This window comes from Lepidochelys kempii, chromosome 2, assembly GCF_965140265.1.
Source record: "Lepidochelys kempii isolate rLepKem1 chromosome 2, rLepKem1.hap2, whole genome shotgun sequence".
Classification (NCBI taxonomy): Eukaryota; Metazoa; Chordata; order Testudines; family Cheloniidae; genus Lepidochelys; species Lepidochelys kempii.
This window is the reverse complement of record NC_133257.1, coordinates 191,779,755-191,798,633: the sequence shown is the minus strand read 5'-3', so window position 1 is coordinate 191,798,633 and position 18,879 is coordinate 191,779,755. Positions and strand designations below refer to the sequence as shown.

The 18,879-nt window shown below is 40.3% G+C and overlaps 1 protein-coding gene across 3 annotated transcripts in view; it reads right to left on the bottom strand.

Annotated features, from left to right (window-relative positions):
• The window catches only part of CPNE4 (copine 4), a 381,425-nt gene that overhangs the window by 63,074 nt on the left and 299,472 nt on the right, over positions 1 to 18,879 (bottom strand). For all 3 annotated transcript variants that reach the window (XM_073333244.1, XM_073333242.1, XM_073333243.1), the window contains one exon: positions 8,805 to 8,903. In XM_073333244.1, the coding sequence (XP_073189345.1) occupies positions 8,805 to 8,903 (99 nt within the window). The remainder of the gene's footprint in view (positions 1 to 8,804; positions 8,904 to 18,879) is intronic.

Sequence of the window (18,879 nt, the reverse complement as noted above, 5' to 3'; positions counted from 1 at the left end):
ACCAAAGCCCACAGGTAAGTCAAAAACATGGAGACCTGGGAGAAGGATCAGAATCTGGGGGGCGCATGGACTGTTATAGCAGAAATAAAGGCGAGACAAGACAGAATTGGGGGAGAGGGGGGTATCAAATCCGTATCTTAGATGTCTGTATACTAATGCAAGAAGTACAAGGAATAAGCGGGAAGAACTCAAAATGCTAGTAAATAAACACAACTATGACACAGTGGTATCACTGAGACTTGGTGGGATAATATGCATGACTGGAATATTGGTATAGAAGGGTACAGCTTGCTCAGGAAGGACAGGCAGGGGGGAAAAAAGGGAGGAGGTGTTGCCTTATATATTACAAAGTATACACTTGGACTGAGGTGGAGATAGAAATAAGAGACAGACCTGTTGAAAGTCTCTGGGTAAGGATAAAAGGGTAAAAAACAAGGTGATGTCATGGTAGGGGTCTAGTACAGACCACCTAACAAGGAAGAAGAGGTGGATGAGGCTTTTCTTAAACAACTAACAAAATTATCCAAAGTACAGGACTTGGTGGTGATGGACTTCAATTACTCCGACTTCTGTTGGGGGAAAATAACACAGCAGGGCACAGATTATCCAACAAGTTCTTGGAATGTATTGGAGACAATTTTTTATTTCAGAAAGTGGAGAAAGCTACTGGGGGGGAGGCTGTTTTTGATTTTTGACAAATAGGGAGGAACTGGCTGAGAATTTGAAAGTGGAAGGCAACTTGGGAGAAAGTGATCATGAAATGGTAGAGTTCATGATTCTAAGGAATGGCAAGAGGGAGAACAGCACAATAAAGACAATGGATTTCAAGAAGGCAGACTTTAGCCAACTCGGAGTTGCTAGGTAAAATCCCATGGGAAGCAAGTCTAAGAGGAAAAACAATTGAAGACAGTTTTTCAAAGACATTATTAAGGGCACCAGAGCAAACTATCCCACTGTGCAGGAAAGATAGGCAGTATGGCAAGAGACCACCCTGGCTTAACCAGGAGATATTCAATGATCTAAAATTCAAGAGTCCTACAAAAAGCAGAAACTCAGTCAGATTAGAAAGGATGAATATAAACAAATACTACAAGTATGTAGGGACAAAATTAGAAAGGCCAAGGCACAAAATGAGATCAAACTAGCTAGAGACATAAAAAGTAACAAGAAAACATTCTACGAATACATTAGAAGCAAGAGAGAGCCCAATGATTGAGTAGGCCTGTTACTCATTGGGGGCAGGAGACAATAACAGAAAATGTGGAAATGGCAGAAGTGCTTAATGACTACTTTGTTTTGGTTTTCACCAAGAAGGTTGGTGGTGATTGGACGTCTAACATAGTGAATGTCAGTGAAAATGAGGTAGGATCAGAGTCTAAAATAGAGAAAGAACAAGTCAAAAATTACTTAGACAAGTTAGATATCTTCAAATCACCAGGGCCTGATGAAATGTATCCTATAATACTCAAGGAGCTGACTGAGGAGATATCTGAGCCATTAGCAATTATCTTTGAAAAGTCATGGGAGACATTCCGGAAGACTGGAAAAGGGCAAATATAGTGCCCATCTATAAAAAGGGAAATAAGGACAACCCAGGGAATTACAGACCAGTTAGCTTAACTTCTGTATCTGGAAAGATAATGGAGCAAATAATTAAGCAATTGATTTGCAGACATCTAGAAGATAAGGTGATAAATAAGTCAGCATGGATTTGTCAAGAACAAATCATATCAAACCAACCTGATAGCTTTCTTTGACAGGGTAACAAGCCTTGTGGATATGGGGGGAGCAATAGATGTGGTATATCTTGACTTTAGTAAGGCTTTTGATACTGTCTCACATGACCTTCTCATAAACAAAGGGAAATTCAAGCTAGATAGAGTTACTATAAGGTAGGTGCATAACTGATTGGAAAATCATTCCCAGAGAGTAGTAATGAGTCCTTCACAATCATGCTGGAAGGGCATAATGAGTGGGGTCCCCCAGGGATCAGTTCTGGGTCTGGTTCTGATCAAGATCTTCATCAATTCTTTAGATAATGGCATAGAGAGTAGATTTATAAAGTTTGTGGATATTATCAAACTGGGAGGGGTTGCAAGTGCTTTGCAGGATCAGATTAAAATTCAAAATGAGCTGGACAAACTGGAGAAATGGTCTGAAGTAAATAAGATGAAATTCAATAAGAACAAATGCAAAGTACTCCTCTTAGGAAGGAACAATCAGTTGCACACATACAAATGGGAAATGACTCCCTAGGAGGGAGTCCTATGGAAAGGGATCTGGGGATCATAGTGGACCACAAGCTAAATGAGTCAACAGTGTAACACAGTTGCAAAAAAAGCAAATATTATTCTGTGATGTATTAGCAGGAGTGTAGTAAGCAAGACCTGAAGTAATTCTTCCATTCTACTCTGCGCTGATTAGGCCTCAACTAGAGTATTGTGTCCAGTACTGGGTGCCCCATTTCAGGAAAGATGGGGACAAATTGGAGAAAGTCCAGAGAAGAGCAACAAAAATGATTAAAAGTCTAGAAAACATAACCTATGAGGGAAAATTGGAAAAAACTGGGGTCGTTTAATCTGGAGAAGAGAAGACTGAAAGGGGCCATAACAGTTTTCAAGTACATAAAATGTTACAAGGAGGAAAAAATGTTCTTAGCCTCTGAGGATCGGACAAGAAGCAATGGGCTTAAATTGCAGCAAGGGTGGTTTAGTTGGACATTAGTTAGGAAGTTTTTCCTGTCAGTGTGGTTAAGCACTGGAATACATTTCCTAGGGAGGTTGTGGAATCTCCATCGTTGGGGATTTTTAAGAGCAGGCTGGAAAAACACCTGTCTGGGATGGCCTAGAAAGTATCTAGTCCTGCCTTGAGTGCAGGGGACTGGACTAGATGACCTCTCAAGGTCCCTTCCAGTTCTTTGATTCTAAGGCATTTCAGTGCTTAATGCTCTTCAGGAAGGTGTGCAGCTTCTATGACAATTTGGGTGGTAGAAGAACATACAAAATAGAATAATAGTGTGCCCTTGGGCAAGTCACTGCACTTTTCTGTGCAGCGGTAAAATGTGGATAATAATGCTTACCCAGCTTTGTAAAGCACTTTGAGATCTATGGATGATGTTCTAGATAATTCCTAAGTATTAAAATATGAAAATGTACAAACAATGAAAACCTAACTGATCAATTAGCATCACAAGCCAAATAAATCATCTTAGGAAATTCCTGGCAAGTGAACAAACAGAAGGAAAGAATAAGTTTTCATCAGGTAAATACACTACCTGATTTAGTGAACTGAAAAGCTTTTTGTAAAATAAATGTTTAGGCTCCCTGACTGTGGGTTGACTTAAAAATGACAATTTTAAAATCAAACTCACCTCCTCCTTTACTTATCTGCCAAGAACTGACCCCAGAGCTCTGCATTTACACAGCAGGAGCTGATTATATGACAAGCATCATTTTCTAAAATTCCCTAGACAATCCTTTCTGTCATCAGCTCTACTTGAGGGAACAATCTGCAGCACAGGTCTTGACAGGTAAGTAATGATGCAAATTGTTTTGAATATTTTGCTTTCACTGCTAAGACAAGTTTGTTTTTTTATGTACTCCTACATTCTGCTATTGATATGGTATCTGTCACCTTTATTGACTTTTTTTTTCCATCACTTAAATTAACCTTTCAGCTGAGAGGTAACTAATACGAGAGTCTATACTCTGACATTATTGTTAACCACCATAAAACTGAGATTCATCATTCTAATAGTGTGCCAGTTAACATTTCTTCCATGTGCCTGACAGCTCTGGGCTATGAGCTCTTCTCTCCTCATGAAACAGGAGGCAATATGACTTCACCGCTTCCTGCTAATTTAATACAAGAGCTGCGCAAAAGGTTTTACAATGAAAGGCCAAATGTAGGTTGGTTGGTTTCTTTAGAACCCGCAACCCCAATCCAGATTGAGGGAAACAGCTGAGTGAACCTGAGCCATTTTCATGTTTTTTCCTTCCCTTGCCTTCCATGAAATTTGGCAAAATAATGCTGACACCTGCAAGGCAGTCATATTTCTAAACCTCCATTCTCTGAAGTGAGACACAGATCACCACAACCAGGGACACTACTCCCTGAAATAAAGGACATTGTTTGCTTCTTCAAATGTTCCTTCTCTTACCCTACCAATCCCCCAGAAGTGGAGTGAAAAATTATGCATCCCACTGAGACACTTCTTCCCATATACATGTAAAGGAGAGAGAACTTCCTAAATGTAAACATTTAAAGAATAGAAATTTTTAGCAGCATACTTCCAGCAATGGCATTGGCCAGTATGTCAAATAAATAAAGGTACCAGACTGAAGTGGTTCCATGTACCCTGAGGCAAGAGTAACTGACACAGAGCTTTTGTTTTCACTTAGGACCTGTGATCACATCAGATATACCCCAGGAAAACACATGTGAGGAATATGAAGTATGACGCCAGAGTAGGTGACACTCATCCAAAATGGTGCATGGACCATCATCTGTGTATTTTTCTCCAAATAATTGCTTTTAATTTCCCTTTTCTTTTAGGACATTGACATAATAATGGGTTATTTTTTGTTTCGGCAGCAAGTCACTATTTAATATGTTGTTCTGTTGACTCTGGGTGAGCAATTTGCTTTCAGGGCATTCATTCCTGCTGGTTCCCAAGGTTCAAATGGCACCTTTCTGTGCCTGTAAGGGCCATTGCATTCTCTGCCTCCCCCCAGGAGGACAGGTGGTGGTTGCACACTAGCTGCTGCGGGGGCCCACCATGGGTAGGCTGGCTGCTTTTAATCTCTGCCAGGGCTCCACAGGAGAGTCACAAGTGCAGACTGCAGTGAATATCTGTGCATCCCCTGTTTTCTTGACCAAGACTCTAAAGCTTAGCCAGCACTTCTGGAACTGCGCTGGTTGCCTGCAGATTACCTGATGAAAGGGAGATTACTGATGCACTGGGCTGTTGCAGCCCCCCTTTTCTGCCACCAAGCTTCTGATAGTGCAGAGCATCGAGTGTATTTGACCTTCTGATCTTAAAAAGAGAAGTGGCGCTGTCTACTAAAACTGGGCAAATTGAGACTTGCCTTGGTACATTACTAAAATCACTAACTGCTTTACTGTCTCACACATGCCCACTTATGCGAGTGCAATAGAACCCTGATCATCTGAAGAGTTTGGGACAACATTCGAGAGTTTTGGATAGAGGGGGCAGCTTTGAGCTGGCTTTGAGGCCCCCTCCTACTTTGCCTCAGAATCTCACTTATTGGAATCCCCAGAGAAGGCACAGTTTTGTCTGACAGAACATTCTAATGAATGAGGCACATACAATGGAAATGCTATGGGGAAGTTAAATAATCTTGTGGAAATGCCAGAAGAGATAGCAGATGTAGGAAGGTTTCTCCCTTCCCTATATTTTTCTTTGTAGAGACAGATTTTTTGATTACATAATTTCTCCCATTAGGGTCCAGGTGGTTTGTTTCTATGGCTTTTTTTCCAATCCATCTGGTTCTATTGCCTCTAATTTCAAAATTGTGTGGGTTTTTGGTTTTTTAATTAGAGGAGGATTCCCCCCAGTTCAACTGTGAACAGTTTTACCAGTTAGTCTTTATCATTCTTTTCCATTCTGCTTTTTAAGTGGCCAGGTTGTTTAATGCATTAATAAACATTATAAAACAACTGCACAATATAGGTGTCCCGATTCAGGAAAGCATCTTTACTCAGAACAGCACTTAAGCTAAACTTTAAGCCTGTACTTAACGTCTCACTGAAATCAATGCTTTCCTGGATAAGGGTATAGTTAAGCATGTGTTTAAGTGCTTGTCCTGAATTGGAGCCATTGAGACAAAAGCTATGGTTAAATTGTGAAGGACCAGTTTTGGAATAAGACTCAAGGAAAGGTACAATAGAAGGATAGGATATGTTTTGCAGATGTTTGTTAGAGGTTCAGTTTTTTAAAACAACCCTAATATGCATTCTCCTAAATAATGTTTAGCATCTGCTATAAAAATAGGTGTCTTCCACTTTAAAGTAGCAGTATTTTGAGATGTGCAATGTCTGCGTGTCATATAAGGGGAATGAGAACTGGGAATGACTGACTACAAAATCCTGTGACAGTACAACTCTCCCCATACCATGCTGGGGATAAAAATGAACTTTGTAAAATTGTTCCTTGTGTTTTCTCCCCTCACAGCACAGAATACTTCATTAATCAACCTGGGGCAGCCTGGATGTTATGGATCCCATGTCTTCAATGCTTTCCTATCAGCTTTATGGTTCAGAGTGTCTCTGATCATTGTGTGTGTCACTTTTGGTGACGGAGCACCTGTCTTTTGAAGAAATTTCCATCAGGGATGCACACATTTGACCATTATGTGCTCCTTCTCCCACTCATAGGCATTTACTTAAAGCTGCTGTTTTCTCAACAGGCTGGCCTTGCTATTATTATTCAGCTTGGTTCCTGCCCCCTCTTTGTGAAAGCTCTCATTCCACTTCATGATTAATTTTTGACATGCACCAATGCATGCAATCTAGTAATTGCTCTAAAATGTCTGAGGCCAACTCAACCCTGGTGTAAGTGGGTCCAGCTCCACTGACTCAATTTGGCCCTGTAAGGACAAGTTTGGATCAGGCTTCATATTAAGGCTCCATTTAAATGATTTATAAAGGATTAGTAAGTGGCTGGCTGATGTTAGAAGCATATTGTAGACATGAGTCACGTGTTATAGCATAGATGGTTATAAACACATCAGCAGAAAATCTTATAGATGGTGATAAGCAACCTACTGACTCATTGGACTCTGAACCAATTGGTTAGCCATTTATTAACCTTATTTATAAATAGAACCTTAATGTAAAGTGTGAACCAAGTTTGTTTTGCACTTTTAGCTTGATTCTCGCATCTCCATTAGACAACATGGGCAACAGTCTAGGAGTCCAACATTATTATTTCCCACACAGAGAATTTATCAACACTAATGGCTCCAGGATGAAATAATAATAGGAAATGACAACTTCTCTAATTAGATATGCCAAATCATTTATCTTTTTCAATAACTGCCATCAACCCCTATTTGTGAGGCTCACACTGACATAAAGAAGTAGAATTATTAATGAGGTAATTCAATTTTCTCTTAGGAACTGTAATTCATAAGAAACTGGTTAGTTACATCATGATGATTTCCAGTAAGAGCTGGTGGCAGCAAAGGCATGGAAAGCAATGGGGGAAAGGAGCAGGGAAAGAGGGGAAAATGACACTCAGCCAATAAAGGGTCTTTAGCCATCACGTGAGTGTTGGCTTGCAGTTGCATTCCAGCAGCTGATAGAACTTCTATGCTTAGACTTGCATGAATATAAATAGGAGAATAGTTGTACTTCCAGACAAATTTCTATCAGATACATAATTACAGTAACAGTGGCACCTCCCTTTTTTGCTGACTTCATTTTCAGAACATCTTGTCCAGGTAATAATAGGATATCATACCAGTTAGTTCAAATATCCTTCCCAGAAGCAGACTGGCAACTTTCTGGATCTGAGTGTTGCTAATAAGTTAGTCTTGTGATGGGGCGCTCAGCTGCCCAGGGAGGGATAAGCATGCTCAGAAATTCCAATTAACTCTAACTCATCTCCAGTTTCTGCTGGAACCATTAGTGATTTTTTAATTTAGTGTAATGCCTGCTGAGGAACATGGCTTGGAAATAACTTAACATTTTAACGTAGCCATTGTTAGGCATCTTAACAGTGTACACTAAACACAACAAAACATTTAAAATGTAAATTAAAGAACCAACTACCCCCAAATGGAAAATATCCAATTGATTTCATGAGGGTCAGGATTTTACCTCATTTTAAAATAGAAAAGAACAAAATGGAATTTCAAGGGCATTTTCTACATATTTATAAATACTCTATTAAAGGAAACTGCTTTATACACTGATGCACTGAGTTCCCCTGGTCCTAGACCATCCTTGATTCTACCTTGTCCCTGCTCTACACGCAGTTTTCACATTCCACTGTATCTGTTCTGAGTAAAATCTCTGACTCAATCCTGCCCAAATCTTGGGGCTCTCCCTTTTCATCTTCCTTATTCTCCCAAATTGGTTTGTATACCACTGACCACTCTCTGATTCTTAAAATTCTGTCCTCCATCAGCTTTTGCAGCTCTGTCCTTTCATGAGTTGTCTCCTACTTCTCCAATGTCTACTTCAGTGTCTTGTTGGGTGGATCTACCTCCCCCTCCAAATATAACCAAGATATTCTGGAAATCTTGTGAGAAGTAAGATCAATATTTTCATAAACTTCCAGCTCAATTTCAGAACATAAAAACAGCTATACTGGGTCAGACCAAAGGTCTCTCTAGCCCAGTATCCTGTCTTTTGACAGTGCCAGGTGCCCCAGAGGAAATGAATGAAACAGTTAATCATCAAATGATCCATTCCCTGTCGCTAATTCCGAGCTTCTGGCAAACAGAGATGAGGGACACCATCCCTCTCCATCCTGGCTAATAGCCATTGATGGACCTATTCTCCATGAATGGATCTAGCCTCCATGAAACCAAACAGGTTTGGGTAAACTACCAAAATGCACCTCCCAATCTTTCAGGGGACACCCAGCACTGTTCTCCAGGTCAAATTCTGGACTCAACAATGAACTTCAGTGAAACTCTCCTGATACATCTAATAAATAGGTAGGCTCAAATTCTATACTAACTTACATTCCATTTAAGTCAATGGAACTGCATAAGGAGCAAGTCAACTTGAAATCTGGCCAGTAAATTCAGACGTTATACAGGGTTTGCACCTACCTGTCTCCCTTCCATTGCTCCTCGCATTTCCTTGAATGTTGAACTAAATTCTCCAATGAAGTCATGTTTGCCATTGGAATCCCAGTCCCAAACTATGCACTGGTGAGGGAGAGGAAAGAACAGAGGAAAACATTGTTCTTTAGGCAACAATTTTGCAACTGTGGAGCAATTACAGTATTTATTTGATTAAATGTTATATATGGAAACAAAACTAAGCATACAGTAAACATATTCTTGTCAAGATCGGAATGAAATGACATGTGAAATCTCAACATAGCTCACCAGAAGGGTGAGATGTTTATTGTATTAATGGCTGAAGAAAGTGAAATTGCATGTTTAGTGAAAATTGATTGAACAGATTTTATATCCAAGTATAAAGCATGTTAGGTATAATTGTATATTCATGTTCACCCAGTGTTCTTAGTTATAATAATACTGAGCACTTCGCTCTGCAAAGTGCTTTACAAACATTAATTCATCTTTATAACACCCTTGAGAGGTAGGTAAACATTATTATTCCCATCTTACATTTAACAGAAGAGAAACGGAAGTTACACTGAACAGTTTCTACAGTGGCCTTTGCGCTTGTGTGCCTCTCTGTTAGGTGCCCATCTTGAGATACCTGGTCATCTGCTGTTCCAGTTGCCTTCCACTAGAATTGTGGGGACTCAGCACTTCTGAAAATTAGGCCCAAAGTGTCTCAGGTTGGCACACATAAATGGAGGCACCCAAAATCAGATGTCACTTTGTAAATGGTTGCCCAAGTGACTTGCCCAAGGCAAGAAACTAAATCAGAGGAAGAACTGGGGTTTGGACCCAAGAGTCCCTGGCTCTAAAGAGTAGATCACACTGCCTATTAATAGGTACATATTTTAGCACCAGCAGCAGAGCTGGCCATAATTGCCGGCCATTTCCATTTTAACTGCTTGTTTTCAGCCATTCATAACTTTAATTTGTAAACATAGTCGCTCTGGCTAATTTATAAGAGAATACATCATCACCTTGAGCTTTAGAAAAGTTATTTATTGTTTTTTTATTACAAACATATGCAGAAAAACCCACAGTGGTGAAACATTTCAGGGTCCAGCTGCCCACCTTGACTGGCAAGCAGCTTAGCACTCATAGAAAAATATAATTGTTAAACAACCAATTTTAAAATTGGCACATTGTCAGCAAATATTCCAACACACCCCTTAAAAGACAGAACCTCACATTGCTCCCCATGTTCCTTCAGACCAAAGCTTATGTACTTGGACAAGTCTTGCAGTATGCCTGGAAGGTCAATAAAAATAGACTCTAGGGTCCAGGGGACCAGCTTGGCAAGCCAGGGACCTGGCTTCAAATGTAGGTGTGAAGTGTTTGTTTTTAATCTCTATATATCAGACAGGTTCTTAAATTCATTAGTCTGTTTTGTGGAGACAGGGTAGGGAGGTAACTAAATTCATAGCTGAGACTTCACAGGTGAATATGCCACTGCTCACTTTATCACTTAACTTCCTTTCTTCCGAAGACTTTATTGTAGTTTGACCTTTCAGACTTTCCCATTTAGAGTGCCTAATAAGTGATGTCGTCTACTGCAGTCAAGTTTCTTTGATTCACAAACAAGCTATATCTAGCAGTCACACAAGGAAGATTACAGCATCTGTGCTCTTCCAGACTCTAGTCAGTGGGAATGGTTCACGGATTAGACAACCCTCCTGTGTTGAGTGTTTTACCATATCGGGTGCGATGACTTTTTTTTTAACCTTTCTATGAAAGGGTCCCAAAGCGATGGAAAAACTTCAAATCAAACAAGTAAAAAGAGTTCTCTCTATAAAGCACAGAATTATTTGACAGTTTTGACAGATGAAAGAGAAATGTTCCTCTGTATGCATGTTTATTATATTTACTCAGCAACAATAGTATAGAATTGGGTTCCCTGTTCTGATAGCAGGAATATCTCTTGAAATATAACTGGAAACAGCATTTCCATCACTAACAGTGAAGATGAACCTTTTATAATGAAATCTTCAAACAAAAAAACTCTGGTACACATTAACTACAGCAGTTAGAGGCACTGGTCAAAAAACCCACAAACATGATTTTGCCAACATTTTTTTAAAATTTTGAATTGTTTTCTGTTCCACATAACTTGAAATGGATCCACTTTCTGTTTTCTGTGGAATGGTCTGTTACTAAAATTTTCAAAATGATTTAAATATTTTTCCAATTTTTTTATTTGCTGACAACACAGAAAGAAAACACTGTTTCTGGTGAAATAAGTGTATAAATTGAATTATTTTTATAATTTAGAAAACAATGAGGATATTGGTAAAATAAATCTTGGAAAATTTAGTGAAAATGGAATTTCAAAAATGTTGACAATGTTTTTTGAAAAGTTTTTTACTTGCAAAAGGGCAATATTTCAATGGAAAAAAATTCCATATGAAAAACTTCAACAAGCTCCAGTGTTTAGTGTGTGATTAAGCTCCACTGGAGGATGAACATAGGATCAGACAAGGTTACCTCTAACCTCCACCATGAGCAAATAAGAAGAAGTTTTGAAACAATAAAAATCAGTTTCTGCATAAGAAAACTAAGTTAGAGCTCTTCACCCACAGAGCATAATTAAATGCCCAGTGTGATAGTCCTGTAGCGTACAAAACAGTTATTGTTGCACAAATGGAATTCCAATTATTAAATAACTCAGGACTGAATGTGTGACTCAGTGAGATTAATTGATATAGCACAAAACAAACTGAGTACTGTGCGGTTTGGAGGAATTTCTTGAATTGTATTAAAAGCTTCATGAATATTTATTTTGCCAGTATGTGGGCAATTGCATCACAATGATAGTGTAACAGTCTGAGATTCACGTGATACTATTCTACATTAGGAGTTTTTTATTGTATATATTATATATCAGTTCTGCTCAATTGATGTTGCTGTCTCTTAGGGAGGATAAGACCACATTCACAAGTATGAGCCAGATGCTTTGCCTCATTGTGGTGAGCTAAAGCAACACTAACCATGAGTTTTTGGCTGGTTTGCATCAGAGAGGCACAAAGCAGCCAGAGCATACCCCTTATTGGTATGTAATATACAAAAACACCCTAGGATAAAACAATGGTATTTAGGTTTCAAATTCAAGCACTTAGAAGTTAGAAAATGCTAGCTTTAAAGTTACCAGTGCAACCTTAATTCTGCCCCTCTGAGTGCCCATCCAATAAGGCACAGATATTATATTTTTTTTTACAGGATGTGATCATGTAATTAAAGACTGTAACATAATGCATACGTAGAAGAGGGCTGAATAAAGGTTGCACAGGCAAAGTGAATGTGAAATGTTATCAAATCAGTATGATAGTGTTTTACACCTACAGTACTTTGCAGAATGAGTATGACTAGATAATGGGACAGGGTGTGGAAATCACTCAGTATGTCCTATAATCTGATGGCATTACTCTATTGTATAAGTATGTTATGCACTTCAAAAATTAAAGTTTTTAAAAACAGAAGTGAAACATTTCAAGGTCCAGCTGTCCACTTTGACTGGCAAGCAGCTTACCTGCTTTCCCGCCTCACGTCTGACATAGACAAGATAGTCAGCACTAGTAGCTACAGAGGACAAATGCTAGTGGCCCCATGTCCTGAACAGAAGTACTGAACTGGTGGCAAATGCTGCTGAGCACTCATACAATACCCATCAATTTTCGTTAGCAGCAGGTAAAGGGGTTCAGTGCTAGAGCATAGGACTAATCTTCTTCTGCAGCTGCAAGTCTCTCTCTGACAAATGGAAAAGAAAAATCCAATGAAGGGAGACAGGTTCTTAGAAATCTATGAACAACAAAAAATGTGTTTCTTTGCCCTCAGTATTATGTGGCCACTAAAGTTTGGAGGAGAAGGACCAATATTAGTTTTTCAGTAGCCCTTGACCTTAGTATTTTAACTCCAGTTATGTCCTTTGAGTTTTACCTCCTAAGGTGGCCCTATGTGATCTCGCTCTAGTCATTGTTGAATTACTGGATCCACTTTCCTTCTCTAAAACACAACCACAGGTTACTGGAATATAAAAAAAGGGAAGAATCATGTTGCTTTAGTGACTCATCTATTATCTGCTTTTCATTAGGATTCTAAGCAGAGGTTAAGAAGGAAGGACTATTAGGGAGGTTAGAATTTTAATTGGAGATTATCGAAGTCAAATTATGTTTAACACATTCAACAAAGCATGGCTCAAACGGCTTGTTTGTTTCATTCCAAAGGTGGTCTAACTTTAGTGTTTGAGAAGCCTGTGCTATTTGGCACAACCTCAGCAGTTGAGGGATACACCAGAGATAGTTCACAAGGAAACACAGTATACTGTCTGCAATTGTCTTACGGCAGTGAATACTTGGCAGCTAGATCAAGTACAAATGTGACCAGCACCGGAGCTGCAACCTGAGCTGGGGATCCCATGTGGGGCAGCTGCTTCTCCCTTGGGCAGAGGTGACTTTGCAGCACCAGCTCCTGCTTCGCCTCCCTCCCTGTGCCACTCGGGTTAGGGCTTGGCTTGGCCTGGCCTGGAAGGGTGTGGAAGCAGTGCTCTTAAAGCTCAGGGCATGGGGCTCATTGCAGAGCCTGGCCTCCAGCTCTCACACACAGCGCAGGGAGAGAAGGTCACTTCTCCTACCCCGGCCCATCTGGCCCAGACAGGCAGACTGACAACACCCCCCGCCCCTCCTGTGATCGCTGCCTGCAAACGCCACTGCCAGCCTGGCCCAGGGCGTGGGGACTAGGGTGCCAGGTCATCAGTCCACCCCAGCCTGTTCTCAGCCAGGGTCGACTCCCCCCTGCATCTTGTAGGCAGGCTCTGCTTCAGCTCCAAGCCCAGCTCTGCAGGTGGCAGGTGACTCCTGGGGGGGAATGAGCAGGGGGCTGTAGGGTCCGGTTTTAGCCTCAGCCCCCCCTTCTTGAACTCTAATATATTCCACAAATCTATCACATGGATTTTACTAAGCAGCCTACAACTCCAGACAATGGTTTGCACTTGGTTTACTTACGGCCTAGAATTTTTTTTTTTTAGTGAAAGTTTATATTCTGCAAGATCCTAATATGTCTCATAGCTCATCAAGAGAGCTAGATCTGCCCATGGTGAAATCCTGGCCCTACTGAAGACAATGGGACTTTTAGCATTGATTTCAATGGAGGCATGATTTCACCCTTCATAATACCTCTGTGCTACGTTTGCATGATATTTAAAAGGGCTGGGGCCATAACAGACTCTCATATCTGCAGCTCAAACACAGAGGGACCTGTAACACAGGGGTTCTCAAGCTTTTTTTTCTGAGACCCCTCCCAACACACTATAAAAACTTCATGGCCCACTTGTACCACAATAACTGGTTTTCTGCATATAAAAGCCAGAGCCTGCGTTAGGAGGTAGCAAGCAGGGCAGTTGCCTGGGGCCCCATGTCACACTGGCCCTGACAAAGCTACATTGCTCAGGCTTCAGCCCTGGCTGACAGAGATCAGGGATCTGGGCTTCAGCCCCATGTGGTGGGGCTTTGGTGTACTGCCCTGGGCCCCAGCGAGGCTAATACTGGCCCTGCCTGGAGGCTCCCGGAAACCTGCTCGAGGCCCCCTAGAGGGCCCCAGACCCCTGGTTGAGAACTACTGCTGTAACACACACACGTTGGTAGGTTACACTTAGCTAATGGGCAAGTGATTCATCCGTCTTTATGGAACATCATAACTAGGGACCAGCATAGTTCCTGGGCACGGCCGTGATACAAATGAGAATTTTTAATCATCTGTTCTGCGGATCCAAAAATGCAGAATGTTGGGCTTTAAAATTATCAGCCTGAATGGAAAGAAGGGGAGGGAGGAGAATTCTTGCTCTGCCACAAAAGGCAGTTCCTCTCTTTCAAGAGCAGAGATTCAGTTAATATTTTATTGATTACTGTTACAGGACACCAGGCTGAACTGCATTTACTTCCCTACTCCAGCCCTTGCAGAAAGTCCTTCAGTGTAAAAGGGACTTTCTACGGAATTTTCAGCACTGCACTAGAGTCTCAGAACCACGGTTTGAAATGGTGAACACATGAGCAGTGAGGCAGCTGGGGAAACCTCACAGCAGGCAGGAACCATTAGGTACCTTCAAAACAGACTGCTTTAACCAATGACTTGTTTATTATTTTTATTGTTGTTATTTACTTTTGTTATTTTATTATTTTTACTTTGTATTACCGCAGCACCTAGGAGCCTTAGTCCTGGACCAGGACCCCACCGTGCTAGGTGCTGTGCAAACAGAACAAAAAGTCATTGCCTTAAAATAAAATCACGTACAATAGCACTTTATGGTCTAGGACCCGGTTTTCAGTCACTTGGTAGGTGTGCTGTGGTGAACGTGAAAATGCATACCTATTTTGCACACACCCCACTGGCAGCTTGCATGCAAATCCCCAGTTTGAATGCACAAGTGACTATATAGGTGCCTATCAAGTTCCACACGCATCCAAAACAGATTTGTATGCACACTTCTGGTAGCACATACCCAAAGTAGGTACATATTTGTGTATTCACAATGCTCATGCCTACAAATTTATGGAATATGAGGCTCTCAATAAATTTACAGCAAAAGAGCTCCATGTCAACTACACATTCTCTGCACCCTCAGCAAAAGTGACCCAAGCAACATTGGATGGAGAAACAGAAGTGGAATAATTTTTAAATACCCTGTTTGTATTCATAAAGAAGTCAGAGTCTAATGCATGACAAACATATTAGGGGCCACATCCTCAATTGCTGTAAATTAGCATAGCTCCACTTACCTAGCTAAGGATCTGGACCTATTAATCCATTTTCCCCCACCTTCTACTTCATTACATAAAATCATAACATGACGGACATATGCCTGATGGCTACTTTTGCAAACACTTCATTCAGATGCCTTCTTGTTTAAGTGGGAAGACTATCAGCGTGTCTCACTCAGTTTTTTCAATAAATATTCCCCCCCCCCACTCATTCTGTTCCAGTCCTTTGTGCAAAAGAAGATCACCTACAATATTTCTGTGAGAACTGATAAGTCAGTCCTTGCTGAGACCCCTCCCCAATTATTTTTCACATTTACTGTCAAGAGATAAGTGGGACCAAATGTGTGCAACTCTAGTCGGGTAATACCTTAAACACCACAGAAGGCATTATTTTATTTAGAGGTTCGTCAGATTCAACTGGGGGCACGTTGATAAAACTAATAATATAATTCGGGAACCTAGCAACTAAAACTCTCAACCCAGAACAAAACTTTACTCATTTCCCACTATCCACCCTCAACCCCAGAAAAAAGCTTGAGTAACTACAGGAACTCAAAGTCATCTGATAAAAATCAACCCTTTGAATGACACCTAGAAATGAACAGCCAGATACTGGACTCTTGGGAAAATGGTGCAATCCACTATCAGTAGTAGCAGCACTAGAGCACTGCAAATGTCTCCACATTCCACTTGTAGTAATGACAAGTTTTTGTATAAAGTGATTGATTACACTGTAACTTATTTTGTCAATCAAGGAGGGCGTAATGTGTTACTCTAGGGCACCACTATAAAATATGGTCTGGCACACAGTACTAGGTTTAACTGCCTATAACTGGCCCATTTATTAGATGGATGACACCACTGTGTCAGTATTGATGATGCTGGACCTTCTTGGTTATGGGTAATTTCTGTAAGTACGAGTAAGACCTTATGCTGGTCGGGTTTTGCCATAGGGCAATATGGACAATAAATCAATTCACAAATATTAAGCACCCGTAAAGTTAAAAAAATATTTTAAGACTCCAAACCATCTGTCATTACGGAATACAAGAAAGAAAGATTTTAAGATTTCTATATTAGAGGCAGTCAGTGTTTGTTAAACGAGGCATGCGATATAACTGGAATGTACAGACTTGGTTAAACTAAGATATCAACTAGCATATTCAGGACAAAAGTCCCATCTCCCATCTGCAGGGTGGATTTTTAAATTGTGACTCTGCATTCCACGCTTGTTTCATAGGTGGAACTCCCATTGATAACAAAAGCAGCTGCTTATTCTGAAAGGGCCCAATCGTGCAGTTTTTACAACTCTCATTGATATCAAACCTGTCCAAATGGTCTCATGATTTGGATGAAGTACAGAAAGGATGCTGATTTATACATGTGCATGTGTGAGAGTGTAAGTGTGAGAGAGGCACAGCAGAGAGAGAAGGAGACAGATGACACAAGGAGAGTGAGGGAAATGGAAGTCAGAGGAAGAGGCCAGGAGAGGGGTAAGCTGGAGGAGAAGACTGGATGAGCAGATACAAAGAGGGGAAGGAGACAAGAAATATGAAGGAAATGGAAGTAAAGGAAAAGATGTGAGAATGAGATTTAACAGAAGGAAGAAACTGAAACAAAATTAACTGAGAAGAAAACCATTTCTCATGCATCTTTGAAAGATTCATCTGCCCACTACAGCCCCTCTCCAGGTGGCTTATTCTAACAATCCACATCTCTGATCAGCCTCAAAATGTTATTAAAGCTAATGTTAAAAAAAATTATGCAATACATAGGTTGAGAAAAGAGTGTCTGTACATCTGGCTACAGAGTTTAGATTATCCACAAATACAGAGTTTGTTTTTAAATCATATGACACAGATTTCTAACTGGAATTAATTTGCAAACTGGAAACCATTAAATTAGGCCTGAATAAAACTGGGAGTGGATGGGTCATTACAAAAACTAATTTCCCCCACTGTTACTCTCACCTTCTTGTCAACTGTTTGAAATAGGCCACCCTCATTACCACTACAAAAGTGATTTTTCCTCCCTTGGTATTCTGCTGTTAATTGAACTGTTTCGTTAAATTGATCCCCTCCCCACATCCCCACTTGGTAAGACAACTCCTTTCTTTTCATATTTATATATGTATTTGTACCTGCTACTGTGTTTTCCACTCCATGCCTCTGATGAAGTGGGTTCTAGCCCACAAAAGCTTATGCCCAAATAAATTTGTCAGTCTCTAAGGTGCCACAAGGACTCCTCATATGGACACAGAATACATAATCAGCAATAACTCATATTTAGGTGAATACATTTAACAATACAGTTTAGATATTAGAATCCAAATACTCAGGTACATCACTCATGAAGTGTTGTACAGAGAGTTCGTTGTGGAAAGCAAAATTTATCAATGAGTGGAGATTGTCCCTCAGTAATTGAGAATTAGGTTGGTTGTCCATTTAGAAAATACAATCTATCAGGGAAGTATTTCAGTTACTTTCCTTACTGTGCTTCTCATCAGCACTTCAGCTCATCCCTCCTGGTTTTGCCGATGTCTGGTGAGGTGTTCTATGTAGATGTCCCTCGACCACCTGATGGCGTCTGTCACCATGAGATGCCGCATCAGCCGAGCGTCGCGTTGACCAATTCTGCATTCCCTCAGCACTTGCTCATTATACTACCATTTAAAGAAGTACATAACAAAAACACTAACAGAAAAATGTTTCCTCCTCCTGAAAAAGCTTTCCTGGCCTCAGGCCCAGGATGGGTTCAGTGCTGTACCAATGAAAAGCAGACTGGTGCCTTTTTTTGGGTGGAGCTAGAGTATACTCTAAGCATCAAACTTTCAAAACTTGGGCTCTAACTGCACCTACAGAGCCAAAACCACATGCAGAAGTGCACCAAGGTAAAAGCACACAATGGCATTTGTGTGTGAACTTGAGTAATTTCCTTTGCAAACATGCAGTACCAACGTACATGCAATTACCAATTTGCCAATCCACAAAGGTACATTTTCTTGAAAATGTAGCCACATAAAATATTGCTAGAATTAGGAGAGATTTCTGAGCATTGGAATGTGGTGCACTTCTTATGCTAAATAGTGGTAAACTAAGAAAATACAGATTAGTAACTAGTTAGTGAAAAAAACGTTGTGAAAAATACAGCATTAATCTGTTTTATGATAGAATATTCGTATTAGCGATTCTTTATGCTATTTTTTAAGATTTGTGGCATGCTTTTGATGTGATTGCTGGTACTATTACTTTTTTCTTCTTCTTTCTCTGATTATTATTGTTGTTATTGGTATAATAGCATCAGTG